Below are 27119 nucleotides of genomic sequence, written 5' to 3'. Positions count from 1 at the left end.
GATCTCTATTTGTCATTCCTTTCAAGAGGTGCAATACATTCCTCATTCTCAGACAAGCAGAATGAATACTTGTATTCCAAGGCAATAAAAAGCCAGGTTTTTTGTTTGTTTTTGTTTTTGTTTCTGTTTCTGTGCTCTAACCTACAGCCAGAAGAACCCTAACTGTTTCAGGATGGCTCACCTGGAAATGTCCAGATCCTTGAACAGAAAATACCAAGTAAACCATGCTGCTTTCCCAAAAGGCTCGATTTAGCTTCCGTTCATTACTAGGGGTTGTAGACCAAATACCCTTCTGTTGGGAAATTTCAAGGTTTCTCAAATTGCTACTCTTCATTATGAAGTATCGAATAGGCATGTTTGGTCTTGGTGAAGGTGATTTTGACCCCTATAAAAAGAGTACATAAGTTCTTAAAAGGTAATTTGACCTTTTGAAATCAATAGGCTGAATTAAATAACATCTTCATGAACATATAAACCAAAATATTTTACTAAATAATCAATAGATGCAAATAGTTCAATCATTCCTGAAAACCTACACAAGGCTAAATCAAATGAGGTTAAAGAGCCAAAGCCAAGTACTTCGTTTGGGAGCATTCAAAATCCCTTATCAAGAAAGGATCTTGGATCAACAATTTTGATTTATACTCTAAATGTACTTTCAGAAAATATTTGAATAAACTTCAAAGTCTGAAGAAAAAAAACAAAATTGCTCCAGCTTATTGCCTGGATACAGTTTCCAGGTAACAATGCAAGTGAAAGAAACAAACAGAAACCAGTGGTCTTGCTGAACTGCAGAAATAGTCCAAGGTAGCTAGAATCTGTGTGGCAGTGAAATGGATAGAAGGAAGCTGCACAGAAAGAGAGCTTCTGGGGAAGTGCAGAGGGGTACCTCAAGGTTTTTGGCTAACTACTGACCTGTACTTGGATGAGAAAAAATGACCTGAGGCCAAGAAAAGACCCTAAGGAAAGCAGTGAAACCAAGTAATTCGAGTACTCACACATGATTGGGAAAATTTCATGTTATCCCCAGCCAGAATGGAAAGAATCTGTAATACATAGGATATTAGCCCACAGAAAATCACACCTTAGTATCGGAACTAAATTAGTACCAGATAAAAATTGCTCATGATGCACCCTAACACTACTTAAGAGCAAATCTTGAAAGGCTTAAATTGATTGCCACTAACTTAACTGTGTACCAGAAGGATGTCTCATACTATTTAAAGGAATACAATTAAAATCTAGGAGCCGAACAAAATTACAAGGAATGCAAAGAAATAGGAGCATATGATCCATAACCAGGAAAAATTAATCAACAGGAACAGACTCAGAAATGATGTACTTAGGAGACAAGAATGTTAAAGCAGTTATTATAAATATATTCACTATGTCCAAGAAAATACAGGAAACATAAACATGGTGAGAGAAGTTAAAGGTATTTTTTAAAAACCCAGAAGGTGCTTTAGAGATGAAATTACAGTATTTGAAGTTAAAATACACTAGCCCCACTAAAAATAAAAATACCAGTTAATTAACTTAAAGATATAGCAATAGAAACTATCTCAAATGAAGCAAAGAGACGAAAATGTCTAAGAAATAATTAAAAAGACCATCAATGTGACTGTGGAACACTATGAACTGGTCTTAGATTTGTGTATCCAGGATCCCAGAAAGGAGAAGGGAGAGGGGAACTAAAAAAATACATGAAGAAATAATGGTCTTAAATTTTCCAAAATTGATGGAAACTATAAATACACAGATTGAAAAAGAAACAGAAAGAGAACCAAACAAAGTCACATCAAAATCAAACTACTAAAACAAGTGGTAAAAAGAAAATATTAAAAACACCTAGAAGGAAAAAAGATACATTATATACAGAGAAACAAAGATAACAATGATGGTAAACTTCCCATCAGAAACTATGTGAACCAGAAGATAATGAAGTGACGTCTTTGTAGTGATGAAAAAAAAAAACCCACTGTCAATCTACATACACAATTATAATAAAAGAATTACATACACAATAAAAATAGCTTATAAAAATAAAAGCAAAAAAGACCTTCCAGATGAAAGCTTAAAGAATTCATTTCCAACAGATCTGTACTAGAAGAAATGTTATACAAAGGTTTTTAGGCAGAAGTATATGATCCAAGATAGAAATTCATATCAACACAAAAGAATAAAGAGCACAGAAAACGGTGAATATTTAGTAAATATAAAAGACATTTTTCTGAATTTTGGTAAAAGATAACTGGCTATGTAAGTAAAAAAATAATACACTGTGGCATTTATTAACATATGTAGAAATAAAATGTATGAAACCAATAGCACAAAGGACTGAAGGGTAAAATAAATGCACACTGTTGCATGGCTCTCAAACTCTACGGGAAGTGGCATAATACTGACTCGAGTTACACTAGGGAAAGCTAAAAATGGCTTCACTAGAGAATTCTACCAAATATTTAAATTAGAAATAATGCCAATTCCACAAATTTTTCCAAATTATTGAAATGGGAAGTGTATTTCCCAACTAATCTTATGAGGCCAGCACTACCCTGACACTAAAACCACAGAAAGATAACACAAGAAGAGAGAGCTACAGAATATCCCTCATTTAATAATTTTTTTGATTGAACAAAATTAAAGCCAGCTATGTTGTGAAAGGATAATACAACATGACCAGTGAACCATAATAGAAAAAAAATAGATTAAATGGACATCATCAAATTTTAAAACATTGTCTCTTCAAAAGACACTTAAAATAAAAATGCAAGCAGACTGTTAGAAAAAAGTTGCAGAACATATATAATTAAGACATATTTACAATATATTTTTATAAACTTCTTTCTACTAAGTAAAAAAAGATAAACAACCCAAAAGAAGTTCAACAAAAATTTGAACAGATACTTTACCAATGAAGATGCAGGAATGCTAAATAAGAACATGAAAAGATGCTTAACATCATTAGTCACTGGGGAAATGCAAATTAAGACTGCAATGTGACATCACTACATGTGTACCCACTAGAATGGCTAAAACTAAAAAGACTAATAATATCAAGGATTGTCAAAACTGTGGAGCAAATAGAATTCTCATAGATTAAATAAAATAATACATTTAAAAATATGGATGAATTTCAAAAGTAAAATAAGCCAGTCACAAAAAGCAACATACATGATTCCATTTACAGAAAAGGCAAAAGTCTAGGGACAGAGGGCAGTTCTGTGGCTGCCAGGAGCCAGGAGTGATGGGAATGCTCTGTATATGACTGTGGTGTGGTTACATGATTGTACACATTCTTCAAAATTCACTGAATTGTATAATTCAAACTGGCAAATTTTATTGTGTGTAAATTATACCTTAATAAAGATGTATAAAAATTTAAAAACCCTAAAGTCTAAGAATTTAAATCTGTAAAAACATTTCTTTTCCTCTTACTTAACAAGTATTTCAGGGGATGTTTTCACCAGAGCACAACATAGAGTTAAATAACCCTAATCGAATACTCACTCAGGTATTAACAATGCAGGAAAGTAATAGTAAATATATTGCAAACATCTGAAATCATTCATATCACAAGTTTTTGAAAAGATATATAGTTCTCAATTTCCTATTCCTATCTTCCTAGCATCAGCCTGTCTTGTTTTATAGTATATCCACTGAATTGATAAAATCAATTAACTATTGATAGAAATCATTATTTTCAATTCTGAAATAATAAACCAAAATTAAAATAATCTTCTTGTTATTTGTTTTCACAAAAAAAGTTCTAAAGATATAAAAAGGAAATAATGAACTGCCTAGCTATATGCCATCAGTGAATGATTTGTTCATTTAAAATACACCAAGATAGTAATAACTAGAAAAATTTGGCAAGCAAGAAAAACTAAAAAATTTACTCAAGGTGTCTCAAGTTTACCAGCTTCAATGTATATCTACAACAAAGATCACAATTAGTAACTGAAATAACTGATTTATAATTTTGTTTAAATATGTAATATTAGATATACTAGACATCCATTCCTTGCTACATGGACTTTTAGATACTCTACCTTTCCTGAGGATGGAGGAGAAGGACTAGCACATGGACTTGGGTAATCTTCTGCAGACTTTACAGAAGACTGATCTGATCGGTCATCAGTGCTTCGTTTAGGATGTAAAATTCCTCTATCTTTGTACTTCTGAGGTGGGTGTAATGCTGGAGATGGAGATTTCATCAATACTCTTGAGTGAGAAGGAGGAAGCAAAGGCCCATTATGTGTAAGTTATATATAAGCTCATAACACAAATCAGATGCCATTTCAAACCAAAGTTTCAAGGACATTATAATTTACAGAACATTATTTAAAAAGGGAATTTCATTTTTCTATTACATTTTGAAACTAAGAAACAGTTGGACTATTAGGATACACTTATAAAAACAATAGGCAAAAATGCTTTATAAACAATCTTCAAAAGTCTTTAACTTCATATTAACAATTACTCAAGTATTATTTCTCTTACAAAATTCCTAACCTCTTTTATGATGGTATAGGAGAGGTCTTTAACAATTATATTTTATTTATTATATTTTATTGATTATGCTATTACAGTTGTCCCATTTCCCCCCTTCACTCCCCTCCACCCTATACACCCTCTCCCACCCACTTCCCCCTCTTTAGTTCATGTCCATGTGTCATACTTATAAGTTCTTTAGCTTCTACATTTCTCATACTATTCTTACCCTCCCCCTGTCTATTTTCTACCCACAATCTATGCTACTTATTCTCTGTACCTTTTCCCCCTCTCTCCTCTTCCCACTCCCCTGTTGCTAACCCTCCATGTGATCTCTATTTCTGTGGTTCTGTTCCTGTTCTAGTTGTTTGCTTAGTTTCTTTTGTTTCTGTTTTAGGTGTGGTTGTTAATAATTGCGAGTTTGCTGTCCTTTTACTATACATGTTTTTTTTCTAATCTTCTTTTCTTAGATAAGTTCCTTTAACATTTCATAAAATAAGGGCTTGGTGATGATGAACTCCTTTAACTTGACCTTATCTGAGAAGCACTTTATCTGCCCTTCCATTCTAAATGAAAGCTTTACTGGATAGAGCAATCTGGGACATAGGTCCTTGTCTTTCATGACTTGGAATACTTTTTCCAGCCCCTTCTTGCCTGCAAGGTCTCTTTTGAGAAATCAGCTGACAGTCTGATGGGAACTCGTTTGTAGGTTATTGTCTCCTTATCTCTTGCTGCTTCCAGGATTCTCTCCTTCATTTTCACCTTGGCTAATGTAATTATGATGTGCCTTGGTGTGTTCCTCCTTGGGTCCAACTTTTTTGGTACTCTGAGCTTTCTGGACTTCCTGGAAGTCCATTTCCTTTGCCAGAATGGGGAAGTTCTTTATTATTTGTTCAAATACATTTTCAGTCTGTTGCTCTACCTCTTCGCCTTCTGGTACCCCTATAATTTGGATGTTGGGACGTTTAAAGATGTCCTGGAGGTTCATAAGGTTCTCCTCATTTTTTTGAATTCTTATTTCTCCATTCTTTCCTGTTTGGTTGTTTCTTTCTTCCTTCTGGTCCACTCTATTATTTTGAGTCCCAGTTTCCTTCCCATCACTATTGGTTCCCTGTGCATTTTCCTTCATTTCTTTTATGGTAACCTGCATTTGTTCATCTAATTTGCGACCAAAATCAACCAATTCTGTGAGCTTCCTGATCACCAGTGTTTTGAACTGTGCATCTGATAGGTTAGCTATCTCTTGGTCGCTCAAAAGGATGAGGTCTGGGGCACTGATTTGTTCTTCTGTTTGAGCCATCTCTCTCTCTTTTTTTCTTGGTCTGGTTGCTCCTGTTACAGTGAGGGGCGGAGCCTTAGGTGTTCACTGGGGCTGGGCACCCCAGTTGCTAGATTGTGACATTGTATGTGAGGGCGGGGTCAAGAGGGAACAATGGCGGCAGCTCTGTTCTCCGTGGGACCTCAGTCCCTTCCCTGGGATCCTCGATTGCGCACTCTTCCCTGCTCCACAATCGCCACCTCACTGGGTCTGCCAGCTGCCACTTGCATACACAGGGTCCACCGCTGCGATCTTGCATGCCCCAAATGCCTTATGAACTACCGGTTGCCTTATGCACCCAATTCTCTGTTTTCTGCGCCACAACCTGCACCTGGCTGCCCGTCTCCACCCCTCCTACCGGTCTCTATGAATGGGTCTATTTCAACTTCTTGGCTGTCCGACTTCCATTCAGATAAATTTTCTGTCAGTTCTAGGTGTTATTCTGCCTCTAAATTGTTGTTCCAATCCTGGTTGTGTGTGGAGGTATGGTGCATCCACCTATGCCTCCATCTTGGCCAGAAGTCCCCTAATGTTTTTTAACATTATAAAATTATTTAACTACATCTAAGCCAATGCCCCTTACTGGAGTATCACCCAGTTCACTTCCCTTCTACCTTCATAGAACATCTTAGGGCCAAGTAAAATAGATTTTAAAAGCATACTGAAAATTACAGTATGGTAAAGTGGAAATAATACTGGATTAGAGTCAGGATAGAAGATTTCTAGGGCAGTACTAAATTTATAACTAACTAGGTATGTGATCCTGGGCAAGTCTCTAAATTTATCTGAGCTTAAAAAGTGTATGCCTTGCCCTGGCTATTGTGGCTCAGTGGACTGAGCACCAGCCTGTGAACCAAAGGCTTGCCATTTCAATTCCCAGTCTGGGCACATGTCCAGGTTGCAGGCCAGGTCCCTAGGGGGAGATGCTCAAGAGGCAACCACACATTGATGTTTCTCTCCCCCTCTTTCTCTTTCCCTTACCCTCTCTCTAAAAATAAATAAAATCTTTTTTAAAAAGTATATGCCTTTGTGTAACAACCAGACATTTTTAAAAATATATGTACTTCCTGAAGTCATACAAGTTCATAGCACCTCCTATAAAACATTGTCACCCTAACACTGGATCTAATCAAGCACTGAGGACAAACTACCAGTTTACATGAAATACTTAAGGTGTAGCAATAAATAATGCCAGAAAGAAATAAAGAGACAAATCTAAAATGTGGTACAGTAAGTATTCAGCATTAACAAGTTCTGCAACTTTAAGCAAAATAATGTATGATGAAACCAATTCTATCATAGGTGAATTGATATAAACAAGAGTTGAGTTAACTATGGTATCTCATCAACATTATAATGAAACACTTTAATGAAAGGATTTATTCAAGGACCTGCTGTCCATCTCACAGTGCTATTGGCCTAGCTTTTCCAAAACAGTCAACATGGGAACAGCTCTAAATCACAAGAGACTCAAGAAACATAACACCCTAATACAGCGCATAAGTTCTCCCTGAATGCTAACTCAAATACATTTGTGGGGAATTGGGGAAACAATCTTTTTAATGGGTTGATAATTGGATTCTGATTATGTAGAAAAATTGCCTATAGTTTTAAGAGATGTAGATTTAAATATGGAAGGGTATTATGACAGTAAGTGTGGTACTGTATTTTGCCATGTATAATGCATACTCACACTTATGTGCACATTATACACAGCATCCCATTATTATGCCCATGGTATATAATCATTATTACTCATGTATAATGTGTAACCTTATTTTTCCCTCAAAAATTTGGGCAAAAAAAAAAAGAGCACATTATACATAGCAAAATACGGTATCTATTTTGAAATATTCAAACAAAAAAAGAAAGCAAAAGAGAAGAATATTTGGGTACATACAACAAGTAGGTGAACATCTTGCTAACTTGAATCTGGGATATGGAGTCCATCATGACATAACATTTACTTTGCCATATTTAACAATACTTATAACACACATTTAAAACAAAAAAGGATGTGTTCAATAATTCATAAGCACCCATACAGTCTTTCAAGCCCTGCCTTCAAGACAAGTTGAAACAGCCTATGCCCATAATTTGTTCCAATTCGATAATACATCTTACATCAAGGATTGTTTCTTTCACAAATGAAATAAAATAGTTAAAACTTAAAGATATTAACAAAAATATAATAAGCAGGTATATGAATCATTAACAACTTGATAAGAAGCATAAAAATAACTTTTCAGGGTTTTTTCCTCTGAGGAATTAAAGTTCAATAAATTATCTAGTTATTACCTCTAAAATTCCATTATTCTTACTCTGGTACCTAACTGACCTGAACATGCAAAGACAGAACTTAATGATGGTAAAGACTTTTTCAAAATAAAACTGTTTTCAATAGAACTAAATATCTACTTTTGTGATTTTCAAATTGATCTTTACTGTGAGTTCTATTCTAGCTTTTTTTTCTCTCCTATTTAGCTTTTCCCCAAAATTTCATTTGTAGAAATGAAGTATTCCATAAATAAACCCTTCCTAAGTTGTCACTTAAGAGGAACAAGGACTTCTAACAGGGAACTCACTTATATCTCTTTTTTTTTACAGTCAAGATAGGCTTGTCTTTTGCCATCAAACTATTAGTTGAAAATGACAAGGGAAAAAAACATTGGTTTGACTTTAGAATGGGATATAGGCAATTTCTATTATTTTAATAGTTTCTTAAACTATTTTTAAATATTTTCAATTCAAAGTATGATTTATTTTGTAAAAATTATGTAATCAACATCTTGCCATCCTAGAGTGAATATAAATACCTCTTCTATTTCTCACAAAGATACATCAACTCTAGACATCAACTATTAATATCTCTAAAAGTCTGCAAGTAGATAAAATCCTATATCCTGTTGTTCAACAGGTAAGAGAATGAAAAATGTCAGGCTACAAAATGAAAATGCTTAATCCTGGTATCACAAGTGAAAAACTGATTCATAAGATGATCAGTTTCTAAAATATAACTAACATTACACTTATAATTCTATTCTCCTTCTGTTATTTCCAAATTTTATCAAATGAGTATACTACTTCATAAAGGAAAAGGAAGCTTTTTTTCCATAAAGTCTGAGTGTACACATCTGTGTGTGAATATAGACACACACACATGTATGTATCCATACACACACACACACACACACACACACACACACATTCCATCTCTATGACTCTAACAGGTTTTTTTATAGACAGGTATAGGAATAACTAGACAGCATAATTTCTATGGAAATGTATTTGTACATTCTACATCATCATTCTTCAAGTAAAATTTTACAACAATGTTTTCAAAAAGTGAGGGTTGTGTAAGTAGAAAATGTGCTTTTTACAATACTATACTCCTTTTGCTCAAGAGGGTCTACATCAGAAAGATTCAGGCACATGCATTATTTGATTTTCTGGGCAACTGGATGAATTTTCCTAAAATGTAGTATCTGAAGAACTTGGAAACCAATATATATTATTCCTCTTTCACTGAAATGTGAACAAATAGAAGCCTTTATGTTTAAATGAAATATGCAAAATATGACTTAAAAAAGACGATATTAAAATCTCTATATGATCCTTGAAAAACAGTAAGCATCACATCTTTTATTTTCATTGCTTCTATTTTCATTTTTTTACCAGTAAAATCATATTTTTACTACAGAGACTTTCCGCCAACATTGCCAAAACTAGCATCACAGGCAACATGTCTTTGTTATCAACAGGTAAAATTTTTTTTAACTGATATAAAGAAATTTATATTTGATCTTAATAAATGTGTTTACAAGAAATATTTCTGAATCATGGCCAATGATTCATCATAACCACTATTATATCATAATATATTTTTTGATAAATCAGTAAGAGCTTTCTTATTATTGAAAATCATATAATAAATAAAAACATCACATCTAATTACTAAATTAAAAAAAAAGAGCACATTACTAAATACCAGTATTGAAAGAATTTGGCTAAATCAAAACAATTTTGTCCAATACATTTATTAACTTATTTATTACATACCTCTCCTCAATAAAATATAGCCTCTCTGAAGGAAGAGATTCTGTTTGTTCTGTACACTGCTATAGCCCTCACACCAACACCAAAAGGCACTCAGTGTGTCACTAATTGAATGAATGAATGAATGAATGATTTTCCTGTAGGAATATTAGTCAGCAATATTGATATCTAAGTAATACTTGTGGGGAGGTTGTTCTTTTAAATGGCCATACCCAACTTCTTGTTGTAGGGTATCTAGGAAAGACCCCATAGTTATACATAGTTATACATAGTTTAGTTATACATAGTATTAACTAAAATGTATAATTTTAAAATGTTGCTATCTTTTTAACAGACCCTAAATTTATGAATCTTGAAATTAAATACTTTGCATTTTTCCTGACAAGAAAATTCCTTATTAAAAAACTCATAGATACATAGCTTAAAAAATCCTTCATACTATCTTAATACTTAAAGGAATTATGTTTTAGGGTCAACAATAAAGAAAAAAAAGAATTATGCTTTAAAAGGAAGAATCTCTTCCCATTTTATCATGACCTTTTTGTGTATCTTACATTATAAGAATGTAATTTCTAAATAATAAAAGCACATGATTCAATGATAAATAAGTCATTTTCCTGAAAAAAAGTCTCCATTTCAATAATATATTATAAATTTACCTTTCTGCAGTAGCAGACTCATCAGAAAATTCAGTATCTGCTGAACTTTTCCGACTATTATTTGACCTCCAAGATGATGCCAAAGGAAGTTCTTCTGAAGACATAGGCCTTGGCCTTTGGCCAATCCCAGATGGTTGCTGCAAACCTGCAGACTGTTCTTCAGTGCTTAAAACAGCTATAATTGCTCTGATGGTAGCTTCATCAACTTGAGACCAAGGTTTAGATGGAGCTCTCATTCGGCGTAAAAATAAGCTGTGCCACTTCTGTCTAAGCTGCAGCAATAAACTGGCAGCCTATAATAAAATAGTTTCATCAGTTCAAATAGATCCTAGCAAGACACCTATTTGTTTATTAGTTAAGGTCTACAAATGTTACCAAAGAACAAGTTTTACATTTCACATAATTTACTACTAATTTCATCCTTTCTGTAGCACAAACAAAATAAAATTTATTTACCATATTTGAGGCACAAAATCAAATAGAACAGTTTAATCAGAGACACAATATTCAATGTGTGGTTGAATGTGAGTAAAACGGAAAAACAACAGATAAAGAAAAATTCATTCAGTTCCATTCATCTTTTATTTTAGTGCCTGTGGAACATCCAAATAATGATGTCCAGAAAGCAGCTGGATTCATAGGCCCAGAAAAAGGCCTAAGCTAGGTATAGACTTGGCAGTCATCAATGCACATAAATGGTTAATAAATCTACATGCAGAGGTAAAGTCCCTAGAGACTGTGCAGAGATAGTGAGAAAGGCACAGAGTACTGGAGAAATTTAACATTTAAGGCAGAAATACATACAGAAGAGTCAGTGAAAAAAACCTAAGAAGGAATGACCTCCCTAGGGAAAAAAAAAAGAATCAGGAAAGATTGCCACAGTAACTGGTGACAAAGAAACTGGGGCAGGACAAAGAGGAAAAATAGGAAAGAGAGAATTAAAAAAAGAAGGGTATACACAATAGTGCCAAAAAATGAGCAATGGGAGATTCAGCCAAGATGGAGGCATAGGTAGAAACCCTTGTGCAGGGAGAACTGGGACTCAAATTAACAATTTGGAACAAAAGGAAGAACTAAACATCCAGCCAGAACAGAATGAAGAAACAAGAATTCAAACAAATGAGGAGGAGCTCTGGGACAACTTTAAACATCCCAACATCTGAATCATAGGGGTGCCAGAAGGAAAAGAACAAGAGCAAGAAGTTGAAAACTAATTTGAAAAAATAATGGAGAACTCCCCCAATCCAGTAAAGGAAATAGACTTACAAGCCCAGGAAGCACAGAGAGTTCCAAACAAGTTGGACCCAACAAGAACACAGCAAGACACATCATAGTTACATTGCCAAAGGTTCAAGATAGGGAGAGAATCTTAAAAGCAGCCAGAGGAAAGGAGACAGTTACCTACAAGGGAGGGCCCATGAGACTATCAGCTGATTTCTCAAACAAAACCTTGCAGGCAAGAAAGGGCTGGAAAGAAGTTTTCAAAGTCATGAAAGGCAAGGACCTACATCCAAGATTACTTTCTCCAGCAAAGCTATCATTTAGAATGGAAGGGCAGATAAAGTGCTTCCCAGATAAGATCAAGTTAAAGGAGTTCATCATCACCGAGCCCTTATTATATGAAGTGTTAAAGGGACTTATCTAAAAAATTGAAGAAGATGAAAATTATGAACATTAAAATGACAACAAACACAACTTTCAACAACTGAACCTAAAAAAAAGAAAAACAACAAAAACTAAGCAAACAACAGGAACAGAATCACAGAAATGAACATCACATGGAGGGTTTTCAGTGGGGAGAGGGTGGGGAAGCATGGGGGGGAAGGTACAGGGAATAAGAAACATAATTGGTAGGCATATAATAGAGGGGGAGAAGTCAAGAATGGTATAGGAAACAAAGAATTTGAAGAACATATATGTACAACCCATGGATGTGAACTAAGTGGGAGAATGCTGGAGGGATGGAGGTGCAGGGCAGAGGAAGGTAAAGGGAGGAAATTGGGAAAACTGTAATAGCATAATCAATAAAATATACTTTAAAAAAACAACAAGGAATGGTCAAATTTGTCAAGGACATCAGGATGGCTCTGACAGCATGGAGGACAATGCTGGCCCCAACAAGTACAATTTCAGTAAAGGGACAGGCTGGTAAAAATGCAAGTGAGACTACAGTAGGTTGCAGTGATCAGTGAATGAATGAATGAATGAATGAATGAATGGTAAAAAAGTAAATCTAGCCAATGTTGATTATTCACAGCTCAGCTACCAAAACAAAAGGATATAAAATTATCTTCAAAAGTGGAGATGGAATTAAGAGAAGGCTTTGTCAAGAAAAGTTTTTAATTTGAAAAGAAGCATTCCTCTTTACCAATTCAGAGATATGTGAATAGAGAAAATAACTCATGTCTTTCTCTTAGAAATAACTGTACAAAATAAAGGGAGTTCTGGTGCACCCGATACTCAGTATTTTCTTATATACACAAAAATGCTCAAATATTACCATGCATAAATGCTGACTGACACCTAGGTTTTTCAAATCCTCTGGAATAAACCCTGATACAACTGAACAAACTGTATTCTCTAATACTAAGAGCCCAATATTAAATATATAATTTTTATCACATTGTTTATCAATTCATACTAACTGAAAGAAATTTATCACACTACTAAAAAGCAACTTACCTCAGGCTCTAGTTTGAAATTCAGCCACTCATCAAGTTTCAAAGATGCCAAATTAGCAGTAGTTCTATCTTCCATTTCACTATCACTACTGTCAATAGGAATACCATCTGCTGTTCGAAAAATATAGAAAAGAAAAATATTTTCACTTTTACCATCCTATACAATACCCAAAAAGAGTAAGTAAATTAAAGACACTCCACATATACACAAATCCTCCTGATATACTAATAATTTGTGTGGAGAGTTCTCTAAATCCCACAGGTCACAAATTAAATCTCAATATTTAAAAGAAAAGGTAAAAAAAAGAATTGTAGAGAATACAATCTTTCATCACAACGTAACAAAACAAAAAAGACAAGAAATTTAAAAATACAATATTTAAATAATAACTAGAGAAAGAAAAAAACTAAGAACATAAAGGAACAAAAACACTAAAAATAATAAGCCAAAAATTATACATTAGGTAAGTCAAATGTTATTAGTAGTTAAAACTATAATCCAGTTCCTTGAAAACCTAAAGGGCAAACCTCTGATAAATTTAAGAAAATGAGAAAAAAAGAGTTTTTACAGGTCTGGCTAAGATGGAGTCGTAGGTAATACGCTTGGCTTCCTTGCACAGCCAAAAGAAGGATAACAACAAACTTTTAAAAAAAACAACAACAAAAAAAAACAGCCAGAACTGCCAGAAAACCTAATTGTATGAAAGTCTGAAAACCAAGAAGTTAAAGAAGACACATTCGACCAGACTGGTAAGAGGGTGGAGAAGGGCAGCGGGGGCAGAAAGGATGCAGAGCAAGGCAGCAGCTGGCATTTGGGGTGGTACCATATTAGCCTGTGGATACACTGGGAAGAACAACTGGGGAGCTAGATAAACCATGCAACCCAGAGTTCCAGCGTTGGGAAATAAAGCATCAAAACCTCCAAAAAAATTTGTGGGGGCTGTGGTACAGGAAAAACTGCCAGTCTCACAGGAGAATCCATTGGAGGTCTAGTCCACTGGATCACAGAACATATGTAGGTCCATCCACCTGGGAATCAGCAGTGAGGCAGCATCTAAAAGGGTCCATTTCGCTTGTGGGAAGTGGGGGAAGTCACTGAAAGCAGGGCAAGAGCCACGCAAGTGGCATTGTTCCCTCTCTGATCTCTCCCCCAGATACAGTACCACAATGCAGCAATATGGATTGCCCCACACCAGGGATACCTAAGGCTCCACCCCTTACAGCATAACAGATGTGCAGAGACAAAGAAATATGGCCCAAATCAAAGAACAAATCAAAACTCCAGAAAAAGAACTAAGCAACAAGGAGATAGACAACCTATCAGATGCAGAATTCAAAACACTGGGAATTGGGATGCTCACAGATGGTTGAGTATGCATGCAAAATAAAGAAGTGAAAGCTATACAAAGTGAAATAAAGAAAAACATACAAGGAACCAACAGTGCAGGGAGAACTGGGACTCAAATTAACAATTTGGAACAAAAGGAAGAACTAAACATCCAGCCAGAACAGAATGAAGAAACAAGAATTCAAACAAATGAGGAGGAGCTCTGGGACAACTTTAAACATTCCAACATCTGAATCATAGGGGTGCCAGAAGGAAAAGAACAAGAGCAAGAAGTTGAAAACTTATTTGAAAAAATAATGGAGAACTCCCCCAATCCAGTAAAGGAAATAGACTTACAAGCCCAGGAAGCACAGAGAGTTCCAAACAAGTTGGACCCAACAAGAACACAGCAAGACACATCATAGTTACATTGCCAAAGGTTCAAGATAGGGAGAGAATCTTAAAAGCAGCCAGAGGAAAGGAGACAGTTACCTACAAGGGAGGGCCCATGAGACTATCAGCTGATTTCTCAAACAAAACCTTGCAGGCAAGAAAGGGCTGGAAAGAAGTTTTCAAAGTCATGAAAGGCAAGGACCTACATCCAAGATTACTTTCTTCAGCAAAGCTATCATTTAGAATGGAAGGGCAGATAAAGTGCTTCCCAGACAAGATCAAGTTAAAGGAGTTCATCATCACCAAGCCCTTACTATATGAAGTGTTAAAGGGACTTATCTAAAAAATTGAAGAAGATGAAAATTATGAACATTAAAATGACAACAAACTCACAACTATCAACAATTGAACCTAAAAAAAAAAGAAAAACAACAAAAACTAAGCAAACAACTAGAACAGGAACAGAATCACAGAAATGGAGATCACATGGAGGGTTATCAGCAGGGAGGGTGATGGGGAAGAATGGGGGGAAAAGGTACAGGGAATAAGAAGCATAATTGGTAGGTACAAAACAGACAGAGAGAGGTTAAGGATAGTATAGGAAATGGAGAAGCCAGTGAACCTATATGTACGACCCATGGGCATGAATCAAGGGGGGGAATGCTGGATGGAATGAGGGTATGAGGTAGAAGGGAATAAAAGGGAGAAAAAAATGGGACAACTGTAATAGTATAATCAATAAAATATACCATAAAAAATTTTCAAAGAACCATAAAGACAGGAGAAACCCAAAGTAAAAAAGCGTTTTTAAAGTCTTTTGATCCATATTTTTAATCAAATTGTACCTCAAAAAATAAAGGAGAAAAAAAGCACACATCTAACTATGAAGTCAGAACTGAGAATAAGATTATAAAAATGAATACAAAACGTGTTAAGCTAAAAAGACATAGTATGCATAATTACAGAATGAGAAACTTGAAACCTGCAAAGAAATATATTCTTTTCTACAAAACAAAGAATAAGTAATTACTAAAACTGAAAGAATAAGAAATAGAAAAACTCAAGCTATTTAAGGAAGGAATTCAAGATGCCATTAAAGAACAACAAAGAAATCCAGAACACCAAGTCTGTCAAACTTTTGAGAAATCATATAATGGCCAGTTCCTTTAATGAAGAAAATCTAAACCTAACTCTAAAACCTGGTACTTAAACATTCAGATGGACTCACCACATAAACCCTATAGAGCAGCCTCACTAATGAACATAAATATATCCAACTTAATAAATGCTAGCAAAATATTTAGCATTGCAATAAATTATTCTTAGTCCAAGAAAGGTTCATCCTTGGAACAAAATGGTATTTCCATAAATAAAACATATTTATCACATCAACAAGCTAAACAAATTGTGGTTATATGAACCAATGCTCAAAAACTAATAAATTCAACACTTTTTTAAAACATTAAAAACAGAACATTTCTTTCTTAATAAATAATTTATCAAAATGAAAATTAACATTATAATCAGTGATACAACTTTAGAATTTAAACCTTTAAAATTCAGAAAGACAAAGTAGACCATTAACATGGTTTTCCAAAATCATGTAAAAAAATGAAAAAATAAACTTTAGTTACAAATTAAAATATTACCACTAAAGGTGACATAATTTAAGAAGGTGACATAATTTAAGAAATAGAGAATCAAAACGATTAGTAAGAGCTTAGTAAAACAACAGAGTAATTATAATATACTGTCTGTAGTAGTGTTCTTATTAAGCAAGATCAGCAGGAAAATGAGAAAGAGAACCTATTCAATGTAATAATTCAAAAACAGCAACAAAACATCTTAAGAATCATACCCAAACTTTATAAAGTTACCAAAAAAATATTGCTAAATTTAATAGAAGGTTTCACTAAACAGAAGAATATACTAAATTTGCTGGAAGCAAAAACTAAATTAAAATCACAAAAGAAATGTTGGGTGCAAAAAAAAGGTTACAAAAAGATGACTACTAGATATTCATAAAAATAAGTGAGATTATCAAAGAATAGCTTAATAATAGAAAAGTAGCAAAGAATTATAAGTAGATCCTCTACCACCAGATATTACAGCTTAATAAATAACAAAAATATTGAATAAGATGTTACTATATAAAGGCAGAAATTTAAAGGAATAAACAAAAATGTATAAATGCCCAATGTAATATGAAATTAACATCAACTTTTAAAAGAGGATATATCAGGATTATATATAAGGATTATTAAGGATTATTTAATAAATGGTGCAGGTGAGAGGAAAGCCCTTGTAAGGTATTAGATCTACACTTTAAACCACAGTTAATGCAGCATGGTTGAAAAAATTAACTATCTAAAAATTCAAATTATAGAAAAAGAAAAAAAAAACAGAATACTTATCAGGTCCATGGAAGAATGAAACTGTCTCAGCTTTGGAATGAGAAGTATACGAAAAAATTATTCAATTTGAATATATACTAGTCAAAACACAGAACTCAAATTATGTAAAACCCCCCAAAATTCATGATATATGATAATAAAAAAGGCTGAAAGAAACCTTTTTTAAAGTATATTATTTTACTAGCGTATTTTGCTAAAATAGCAAATTTATATATAAAACTACTACCTACTGATGGTGCAATTGCAATGAAATTCACTTTTTTTTTAGATTTTATTTATTTATTTTTAGAGAAGGAATGGAGGGAGAAAGAGAAAGAGAGAGAAACACCAATGTGCGGTTGCTGGGGGTCATGGCCTGCAACCCAGGCATGTACCCTGACTGGGAATCAAACGCTCAATCCACTGAGCTACGCCAGCCAGGGCTGAAATTCATTCTTGATGGCCCTAATATGGCTGTGTATGAGGGAAGAATCATAAATAATATTTTTTTCTACTTCAAGAAATTTTATCCCAAGAAAAATATTTATGAAAACAAAAAAGCACATAGATGAAGACATCAATGCGCAATACCAGTGCCCCCACCTTATCCATTTCCTCATGAGTTATATGCTGTTTCTATCTTTCTATAAAAACTTAACCCGCTATGGGCCCCATCACTCCAATAAAACTGCTTTTGTTAAGGTCATCAATGACCACCATACTGCCAAATACAACAAACAATTTTCAGTATATGTCTTTTTCAATCTCTCAAAGTAAAATTCAAAAGAGCTGACCATTCTTTTCTTGAAACATATTTACCTTCAACACTTGGTCACTCCTTCTTCCTCTATTCAAATTCTAAATATTAGAATTTCTCTGAATTTTGTCAACAACCCTCTTCTCTATTTACACATTCCTTTAGGCCATCCAGTCTTCTGTCTTTAATATCATCTACAAGCTGGTGACTTCCAAATTTGCATTGCTAGCCCAGGCTTCTTTCCTAAGCTCCAGATATATAATTCCCAATGTCTCCAGAAAAAAAAAGTTCTTATTTAGGGTGCCTTAGCCATCTCAAACTTCACATGTCTAAAATAGAACTCAACTTTTCCTCTACACAATCTGTTCCTCCCAGTTTCTCAATCTCAAAGGAGTGGCATCAGTTATTCAGCAAGCTACCAAAACCTAAGATTTAATGACTCCACCCTTTCACTCATCACCCACATTCAACCTAGCAGTTACTGGTACTATTTCCAAAATAATTTTGAATCTACTTCTCTTTATATCAGCTGCCACTGCTGTAGTTCTGGGCCATTATCGATCATAAAGACCACTGCAAAAACTCTTATTTGTCTTCTCCCTGCCATTCTCGTTGCTTCAGCAGTCCATTCTCACAGGCAAAATGATCTTTATGAACACAAATCACATCATGTCACTCCCTTACTTAAAACCCTCCAATGTCTTCTCTTGCATTTACCATGATTTACAAGTCCATGCCTTTCATTCAATCTTATCCCACCCACTCTCTCCTTGATCACTGTGTTTCCAATCACAGAAGCTTTCTGTCAATTTCTAGATCATGACCTAATGCAGAATCTTGGTCCTCGCCAGATTATTTATATATCTTCACATGGCTGGCTTCTTCTCATACTTTAGGTCTCAGCTTAAATCACATCTCCTCAGAGAAACTTGTCTAGGGTTTGTTTCTAAAGTCAGTCACCCCCAAGGCAGCCGTTTTTATTTCTTTCACAGTACTAAATAAATTACTTTTGTTGTTGTTGTTATCTCTCTACCATCTACAACCATGGAAACTCCTAAGGACAGAAACACCTTTTCTATCTTGTTTTCTGTTACATCCTCAATACCTAGCACAATACCTGGCATATAGTAGCTGCCCGATAAATATTTGCAAAATCACCAAATAGCAAAAAATTAGAAACAATCAAGATGTCCAAATGTAATGAAACACATTTAAATGCATTATGCTACTTTGGTGATAGAATATTTTGCAGCCATAAATATAAAATATTTAAAATGTTTTTTTTATATTCAACACAATGAATATAGCAGAATATAAAATAACAGTATGGGTAAAATAATTTAAAATATGTATATATAGAAAGAATACATAATATTTAAAAATGTTTACATTAGGGTAATAGGTTATGGATAACTATTATTATTTCTTTTAAACAGACACCTTTATTTTTGTTAAACTATCATTTAAATTCAGTGGAAGAGAAAAACAAACTTTCTATGAGAAAATCAAACTTCCTTCCTAAGGTTAATAAAAAATGCACAAATCAAGTTATCTTAGAAATTAATTTCAAGAGCAATAATACGTGTTAGCATTTTCTAATTAGTCATAATATTAAGTTGGCCAAAAAGTACTTCTGTTTTTTTCTATAAGATGGCTCTAGTAGCACTGAGTTATCTTTAACTTCATTTGAAACAATTTTGTTAGATTGTATTCTGACAGCTGTCATATCAGCATACACTTTAAAAAAACTTATCAAAATTGGTGAATTTTTGTGTAATCATTTTAATATTGAAGATGGAAAACATTACATAACCTTTTTGGCATATTATGCTTAATTATTTCAAGAAAGGTAACAATGCAACTGAAACACAAAAAAAGATTTGTGCAGTGTATGGAGAAGGTGCTGTGCCTGATCAAACGTTTGAAAAGTGGTTTGTGCTGAAGATTTCTTGCTGGACAATACTCCCTGGTTGGGTAGAACACTTGAAGTTGATAGCGATCAAATGAAGACATTAATTGAGAACAACAACGTTATACCATGTGGGAAATAGTCAACATAAAATATCCAAATCTATAAAGTTATTGGTGAAAATGAAAAATGTTTCTTTTATTTCACAGAAAAAAACAAAGATTTTTTGGCCAACCTGATATATCAAAAGGGAGTTATTATTACATAAGTTTTTGTAATTTCAAAATTTGTTAGATTTAGTAAAAAGAAAAATAATATCATTTCAAATACAGGTTTATTTCAATCTTCATAACACATTTACCTCGAAAGGATGAAGATTCCTGAAGAGCATTACTTGCCAACCTGGCTGGCCCACAGAATACCAATACTGTGACAGGTGTCACTACCGAACAGCATCTGATGTTAGCTATTCTGTGGGCTCTGGTCATTTCATCATAAATAAGCCAATCTGTGGGCAGTGCCTGAACTGCTGCAGCTTGACCATTGGCTGGAGGAATCTATGAGGAAAATAAATTTTTAAATATTTTTAATTGTGTTTATCACCTAATTTACTGGCAACACTTATGTAAAAAGTCCCTCAATGAAATAGGTATACCCAAGCAAAAATTAAAGCATGTCATTCATTACTCATGTAGTTTGTAAAAAAAGTCCTTATTACTTAACACATTAACTCTTCCAATTCTAAGATTCAAAATTTTGTTACAATGCTAATTTATATGTATATATATATGTATATATATATATATATATATATAAAACTAATTAATTTCTTAAAGCAGGTGAGTATTTGGAACATTTTTTTCATTGATTTTCAACCATCTAAATTAGATTAGCTTCACCTCAAGGCCTAAAAGTATTAAGAATGTTTTACCTTTTTATATTGAGGTTGACTGAGAACTGATGTGGGATGAAACCGTACTTTTTTCTCCTTTGGCCCTGTCAACACTAAATTCTCTCTGTCCACATGGACTAAATTAGGATACATGCCTGCCACCAATGCAGCTTTAACAACAGCCCAATTCTCAGAATTTGTGTTAACATCTCGAATGTCACCACCACCTCGCGCTCTAACAAAACCTAGAAACAGGAAAAAAAAATACACACACACTTTTCCTATTGTTCAAATATACTTTTAAACTTGTGTGTTTTGTAATAAAAAAAATTGTATAATGATATTCAAATTCCACAATAAATAATAAAATCTAGTTTAAAATTAGAATCAATGTTCTAAGAAAGTTTAGGTTTGCTCAGACTAGAGAAAGTAGAAGATTCACTGGGGACTTAGGGACTTCTTTAAAATTACACATTCTTGCAATAAAGTTCTTCAGAAGCTGCTATCTGAGACACAATGAAGTCATAGCTGAAAACCTAAACCATTCTTCTGAAAGATATTAATAACATTTTGGTTATGATAGGCACTGGAGGTAAAGTCACATAAATATAGAGTATTCTTGCTTAAATTTCAAAAATCCTTCATATTTCCCCATATTTGAAACAATTCTAAATCCACTGGTTCACTCCTCATATTACTTTGGCACATCAGCTAATCTGTTAATTCAGGTTCTGGCACTTTTCTTCTGCCAAATTCTTCAATGTACTATGCTACTCAAAACTAAATGAGCAATTCTAAAATAAAGTAGCAGCACTGGCATTCTCTTTTAAAAAAATTAAAGTGCCTTCAAGTGATTACTTGATGTTTTATGTTCCAAATATATGAAGGCCAGTATTCATATCAATCTACTTAAATTTTTCTAATTTCTATTTCATAGAACTAAATAATTTTTATTTAATAGTGATAATATATAAATATAATATTTAAATGGATCTCCACCAACAAATAATTACCTTATAAATTGTACACAACTGACAGTATCGAAAGGAATTCACACATTTCTCAACTACAACTTCTACAATATCATTTTTTTTTCAACAAACAAAAGTTAAGGTCACAGAGAAGTCTACAAAGCAGTTCATGAATATAAGATATGCAACAATGTGATAATGTCGTAAAAATAATATAAGATGGTACCAGTTAACACTAGAAACACTATGAGGTATGGGCAGGGTACTCTCAGTGGTTTAAATAGGTTCTTTGGGGGAAATTTTTACCTGATGCTCTAAGTTGACCAAGCAATTGAGTTCTCATGCCTATTATTATTTCCATGGTAGCTTGTGAAAGAAAATTCTTTTCACAAAAGGCTCTCTCCCACCCATCACTCCGTGCTTTTTGCCATGCCTATAAAAATATAATTACATAATAAGATATATTTACCAATCACTTCTTAGGCAGCAGTAACTGAAAACCATTACATTAGCCACTCAAGGTCAATTCTCCTTCTGATTATTTTAATAAAAGATAAGACTTTATTAAAAAAAAAAAAACTTGTAGATACAGATGACAGACACAGTTACCAGCAGTGGGGGAGTTGGTAAAATAGATGAAGGTGGTCAATGATACAAACTTCCAGTTATAAATTAAAGTTAAGTTGTTGGGATATAATGTACTGTATGGTGAATATGAGGTCTGTCCAGAAAGTATCTAGCCATGTACTATGAAAAATTGACATTTATTCAAGAAGATACAAGAAACATTGTACATAGGACAATGACACCTCAGTCCCCTTCAAAGTAAGCACCTCGGGCCGTCACACAGTTCTCCCAGTCACCATCAGCTACCCCATCATATTTTCCTGAATTTCACTGATGCTCTGAAATCTCTTCCCTTTCAAAGGTGACTTTAGTTTTGGGGAAAAGCCAGAAGTTGCAGGGCACCAAATCTGGGCTGTAGGAGGACTGAGTCACCTGGATGATCTGATGTTTCACCAAAAAACTCCACACAAAACATGAGGCATGAGCAGGCACAATGTCATGATGAAGCTACCATTCACCAGTTGCCCATAGCTGCAGCCTTCTGAATCATCCAACTAGTTTCTACGGAGGAAATGTTCAAGCTTAACACAAAATTTGATGCAGAGTCATTGTTCTACTTGCGCAGTCATTTTGAATGTGACAGCCACCTGCTCACCTGACAGTGTCTACTGCCCCCACTGACTAGCACAGTAAATTTGTCATGGTTCACACACGCACATTTCAGCCCACTCTCTTTGGCTGCCAAGTTGTATCCATGTCACACAAGCTGTTCTTGTTATACTAACAATGACTGGACTTTTTCCAGACAGACCTCAGTAACACTGTATTGTATTTATATTTGGAAGTAGGTAAAAAAGTAGACATTTTTTAAAATAAACTTTTTTACTGAGATATAACTGACATAAATTTTCAGGTGTACAACATAGTAATTTGACATTTTTTATATATTGGGAAACAATCTTCATAATAAATCTAGTTAACATACTGGAGAGATCTTAAAAGTTCTCATCACAAGAGGAAAAAAAATGTAACTGTGATGATGGATGTTAACTAGACTTACTGTGGTGATCGTTCTGCAATATATACAAATATTATGTCATTATGTTATATGCCTGAAACTTGTATGTCAATCATACCTCAATTTTAAAAAGTAATTTAAAAATTAAATATAAAAAATAAAGTCTAAGACCTTGTGAACAAATGAAATATATCATTAGTTCATTTATACTCAAAAGCTATGAAAACCATTGAGTTTATAAATCCCAATGAGAGAACTATGCATCAGGTAACCTAAATGATCAACTATGTAAAAATATTTATCTTTCAGATACAGCTGCTAATTTTCCTCCACAAAACTATGGAGGTTTTTCAAATAAGCCATCATAATACCATTTACATTTAAGAATCCTCCATTCCTCCAAAAATAATATCTATATCAATTCCCTAATCGGTCTGAGAATGGAAAGCGGGATTTCTAGAAACCATCTATGTGTAGTATAAGAGAGCTCCTCTTTGAAAATGAGTTGTTGTGCTTTGTAATATAACTAACTGAAATATTACCAAAGCAGTAATTTATCTATCCTCTCTGCTTTTGAAGGAGCTGGGGGAAAAGAAGATAAAAATTCTGCTTATCTCCAATTATTATCACTCCACTGATCTGGTATAATATATGGTACCTAATAGACTCAGTTAACATGAATGCATTTATCCACAGTTCAATAACTCACAAAAAAGCTTATAATTCTTTTTGTAAATTGTATGTACTATTAAAAAATGCTCTGAAGCCCTGGCTGGCACAGCTCAGTGGATTGAGCGCAGGCTGCAAACCAAAGTGTTGCAGGTTCGATTCCCAGTCAGGTCACATGCCTGGGTTGCAGGCCATGGCCCCCAGCAATCGCACATTGATGTTTCTCTCTCTCTCTCTTTCTCCCTCCCTTCCCTCTCTAAAAATAAATAAATAAAATCTTTAAAAAAAAATGTTTTTAAATGCTCTGAAAAAAAGTACAATACTTTCTGTACAAACAGAAAAAATTTTTTAAATTTACAGGCATAGGCTACATTCAAGAGAATTTAAGAATAAATAACATGTACACCTTTTCAAGAAATAACATTTTTTGTTACATCCAAATTTCCTAACTATATTTAATTTCTCTTCTTCAGAGTCTCACTTTCCTTATCTTTTCTTTCCCATTTAGCACTTTTCTCAATTTCTCAATGCTATTATCTTAATAGGCTTTAAGTGATTTTCGGATTTTGCTTTATAAAATTAAGTTTTTCACACAGGGTCTTGAGCACACATGAAAATGATGTACTCTAAAAATAAGCCAATAAATTGAAGATAATTTTCTTTCAAGCTTTGTTCTATATACTTTGAATAACATGCAATGGTTATTAACTAAAAATTTAGAGCATTCCTTGCCCAAGATATGATTGAAAGATAAAGAACTTGAAAATTAAAAATAAATACAACTATAAATATATATATATATTCCTAAAAGAGAAAATGGAAGGAAAAAAGTAAAGAAGAACCATGATAATTTCAACATATTAATAATAGGAAGATTTTTTTCTAGGCAATTAATAAAATGTGACTTTAAAATAAAAAATTAATTTAACAAAATTAACAAAAATTAACAAAAATTAATGTAATCATATTTTTTTTTAATTTGTTACATGTGCCCCAGAAATGTGTTTAACCAGCAATATTGTCAGAACTAAAATAACAATGACAGTACCTGGAATGCTCTGAGAAGTGCCATGTGATCACTGAAAGTCCCTGCAGTGAATCGTTTCCTACAAAGCATAGCTGCACGTTTTTGAGAGGCCTGCGTTGGTAGGACAAAAGGATCTCGATAGGCTAGTGTGCAGGCAATTGTAAGGATGGGGTCCAGACACTTTAAAACAACAGCACACAGGACCATTTTACCAAGATGAGGTTCTACTGGCAAGTCAGCCAAATGATATCCAAGTTCAGTGAGATCTTCCCATGCATCCATTGCATCTATTGTCTAAATAAAAGGATACAAAACAGAATTTGACTTAACCAAAAACTGTTTAGTCAAGCAACATACTTAAAAATCTGTAAGACAGAAATAAAAATGTAATTTTTGTTTTGCTATCACATCTCACAAAAAATATATTTTTCTTCAAATATATAAAAAAAAACTACTGTTTTATTATAACTACCACAACAGTATTATTCAAAATACATGATTAAGATAATTTTTTAAAGTATAAAATTAGTTAACATGTGTACTCGTTTAGTTTAAATTTCAAGTAAAATAGTCAGATTAAATAAAATTATTAAGACACCAACCTTAAGCATTTGTACAGCATTTCTTACAATCAAAGCTGGTGGAGGTTCTGGTGCTTTCATAAGGAAATCAGCAATAGGACAATTAACTGGGGCTAACAGCTTGGTATGTAAACAAAGTTCCTGTAAATAAGAATAAATAATTTTGAAGAACTACAATTTATAATTGATTTTTATTTTTAAAAAAATCATAACTATTGTTCCCAAGCAAAAACTAGTAGAGTCTCTGGCTAAAATGAACAGTAAAGGGAACAATGTCTTTCAATAAAAGATGGGCTCACACTTTGCCCTAGGTGCCAGAATTGTTATAAATGCCCTCCAACAACTCATGTCAACATCACCACTGCCACCACTGGCAATGTCTCCTCACACAGTTTTATATATAACAATAAGAGTTATACTATCTAAAAATATTTTTTCCTTTATATTATATTCTGGAATCTTGTATCCATTAAACAAATATTCAGGTACTTACTGAGTGCTAGGCACTATGCAGCAAGTAGAAGAGGACAGACTGTCAGACAAGCATCTGCCCTCAGGGAGTTTTCATTATGTGTGAAAAACAGAATACTTATATAATTAACTCTTTAATTACAAATGTGATAAGTGCTATGAAGGACATGGTTGCAAAAGAGGTAAAACAAAAGATTTAATCAAGTTCAGGAACATGCAGAAGAAGGAAGCCATGGGAAGTCAAAAACAATTTCAGGAAATGAACTTAAGCTAAGATATAAAGATTGAGTAGGAATTAATTACAAAAGGAATAAAAGGGAGGAGTCTAGAGAGAAGGGATAGAAACAAATAAGATGTGTTTGGGAAATTGAAACTACTGGTATGAGTGGAAAGAGGACAAAAAGCAAACATTAAAAAATTACAACTAGAGACACAAGCAGGAGAGATAATTTAGGTGCTGGTTAAGAATTAAGAGGAACAGCCCTGGCTGGTGTGGCTCAGTAGATTGAGTGCTGGCCTATGAACCAAGGGGTCATTGGTTTGATACCCAGTCAGGGCACATGCCTGGGTTGTGGGCCAGGTCCCCGGTGGGGGGGGGGTGCAGGAGAGGCACACATTGATATTTCTCTTCTTCTTTCTCCCTTCCCTTCTCTCTAAAAATAAATAAATAAATTCTTTTTAAAAAATATACGATCTAGTGTTTCATTAAAGTTTGGAAATCAGCATTAGCTCAGCACCCCAAAGAATCAAATTAGTGTTCTTCTGAAAGTTTTCCCTAGAAACTATCCACATAGTGTCTGGCTGTTTCATGAAGTCAGAAAACCTAAAGGAAAATAATAAAGTCCAGGAAATCTCAGCAAACTTAGTTCCAAATCTACCAAGGTAATTCTAAGCATCTTAAACTGAAATTTTGGTATTATGTTTTGGAGATTAAAT

General features: G+C 33.8%; 1 protein-coding gene across 2 annotated transcripts in view; it reads right to left on the bottom strand.

Annotated features, from left to right (window-relative positions):
* Positions 1-27119, bottom strand: part of YTHDC2 (YTH domain containing 2) — a 69107-nt gene that overhangs the window by 5006 nt on the left and 36982 nt on the right. The window contains exons 19-27 of one of the 2 annotated variants that reach the window (XM_045837870.1): positions 25734-25853; positions 25153-25425; positions 22157-22283; positions 20919-21124; positions 20349-20544; positions 13210-13319; positions 10528-10820; positions 4053-4224; positions 182-385 (exon numbers count right to left, since the gene is read on the bottom strand). In XM_045837870.1, the coding sequence (XP_045693826.1) occupies positions 182-385; positions 4053-4224; positions 10528-10820; positions 13210-13319; positions 20349-20544; positions 20919-21124; positions 22157-22283; positions 25153-25425; positions 25734-25853 (1701 nt within the window). The remainder of the gene's footprint in view (positions 1-181; positions 386-4052; positions 4225-10527; positions 10821-13209; positions 13320-20348; positions 20545-20918; positions 21125-22156; positions 22284-25152; positions 25426-25733; positions 25854-27119) is intronic. The other variant, XM_045837871.1, reaches the window with a different exon arrangement.

Source organism: Phyllostomus hastatus, unplaced genomic scaffold, assembly GCF_019186645.2.
Source record: "Phyllostomus hastatus isolate PE091 unplaced genomic scaffold, TTU_PhHast_1.1 phas_contig_254, whole genome shotgun sequence".
Taxonomy (NCBI): domain Eukaryota; kingdom Metazoa; phylum Chordata; class Mammalia; order Chiroptera; family Phyllostomidae; genus Phyllostomus; species Phyllostomus hastatus.
Note: the sequence above shows the minus strand (reverse complement) of the source record. Positions and strands in the feature narration are given on the sequence as shown.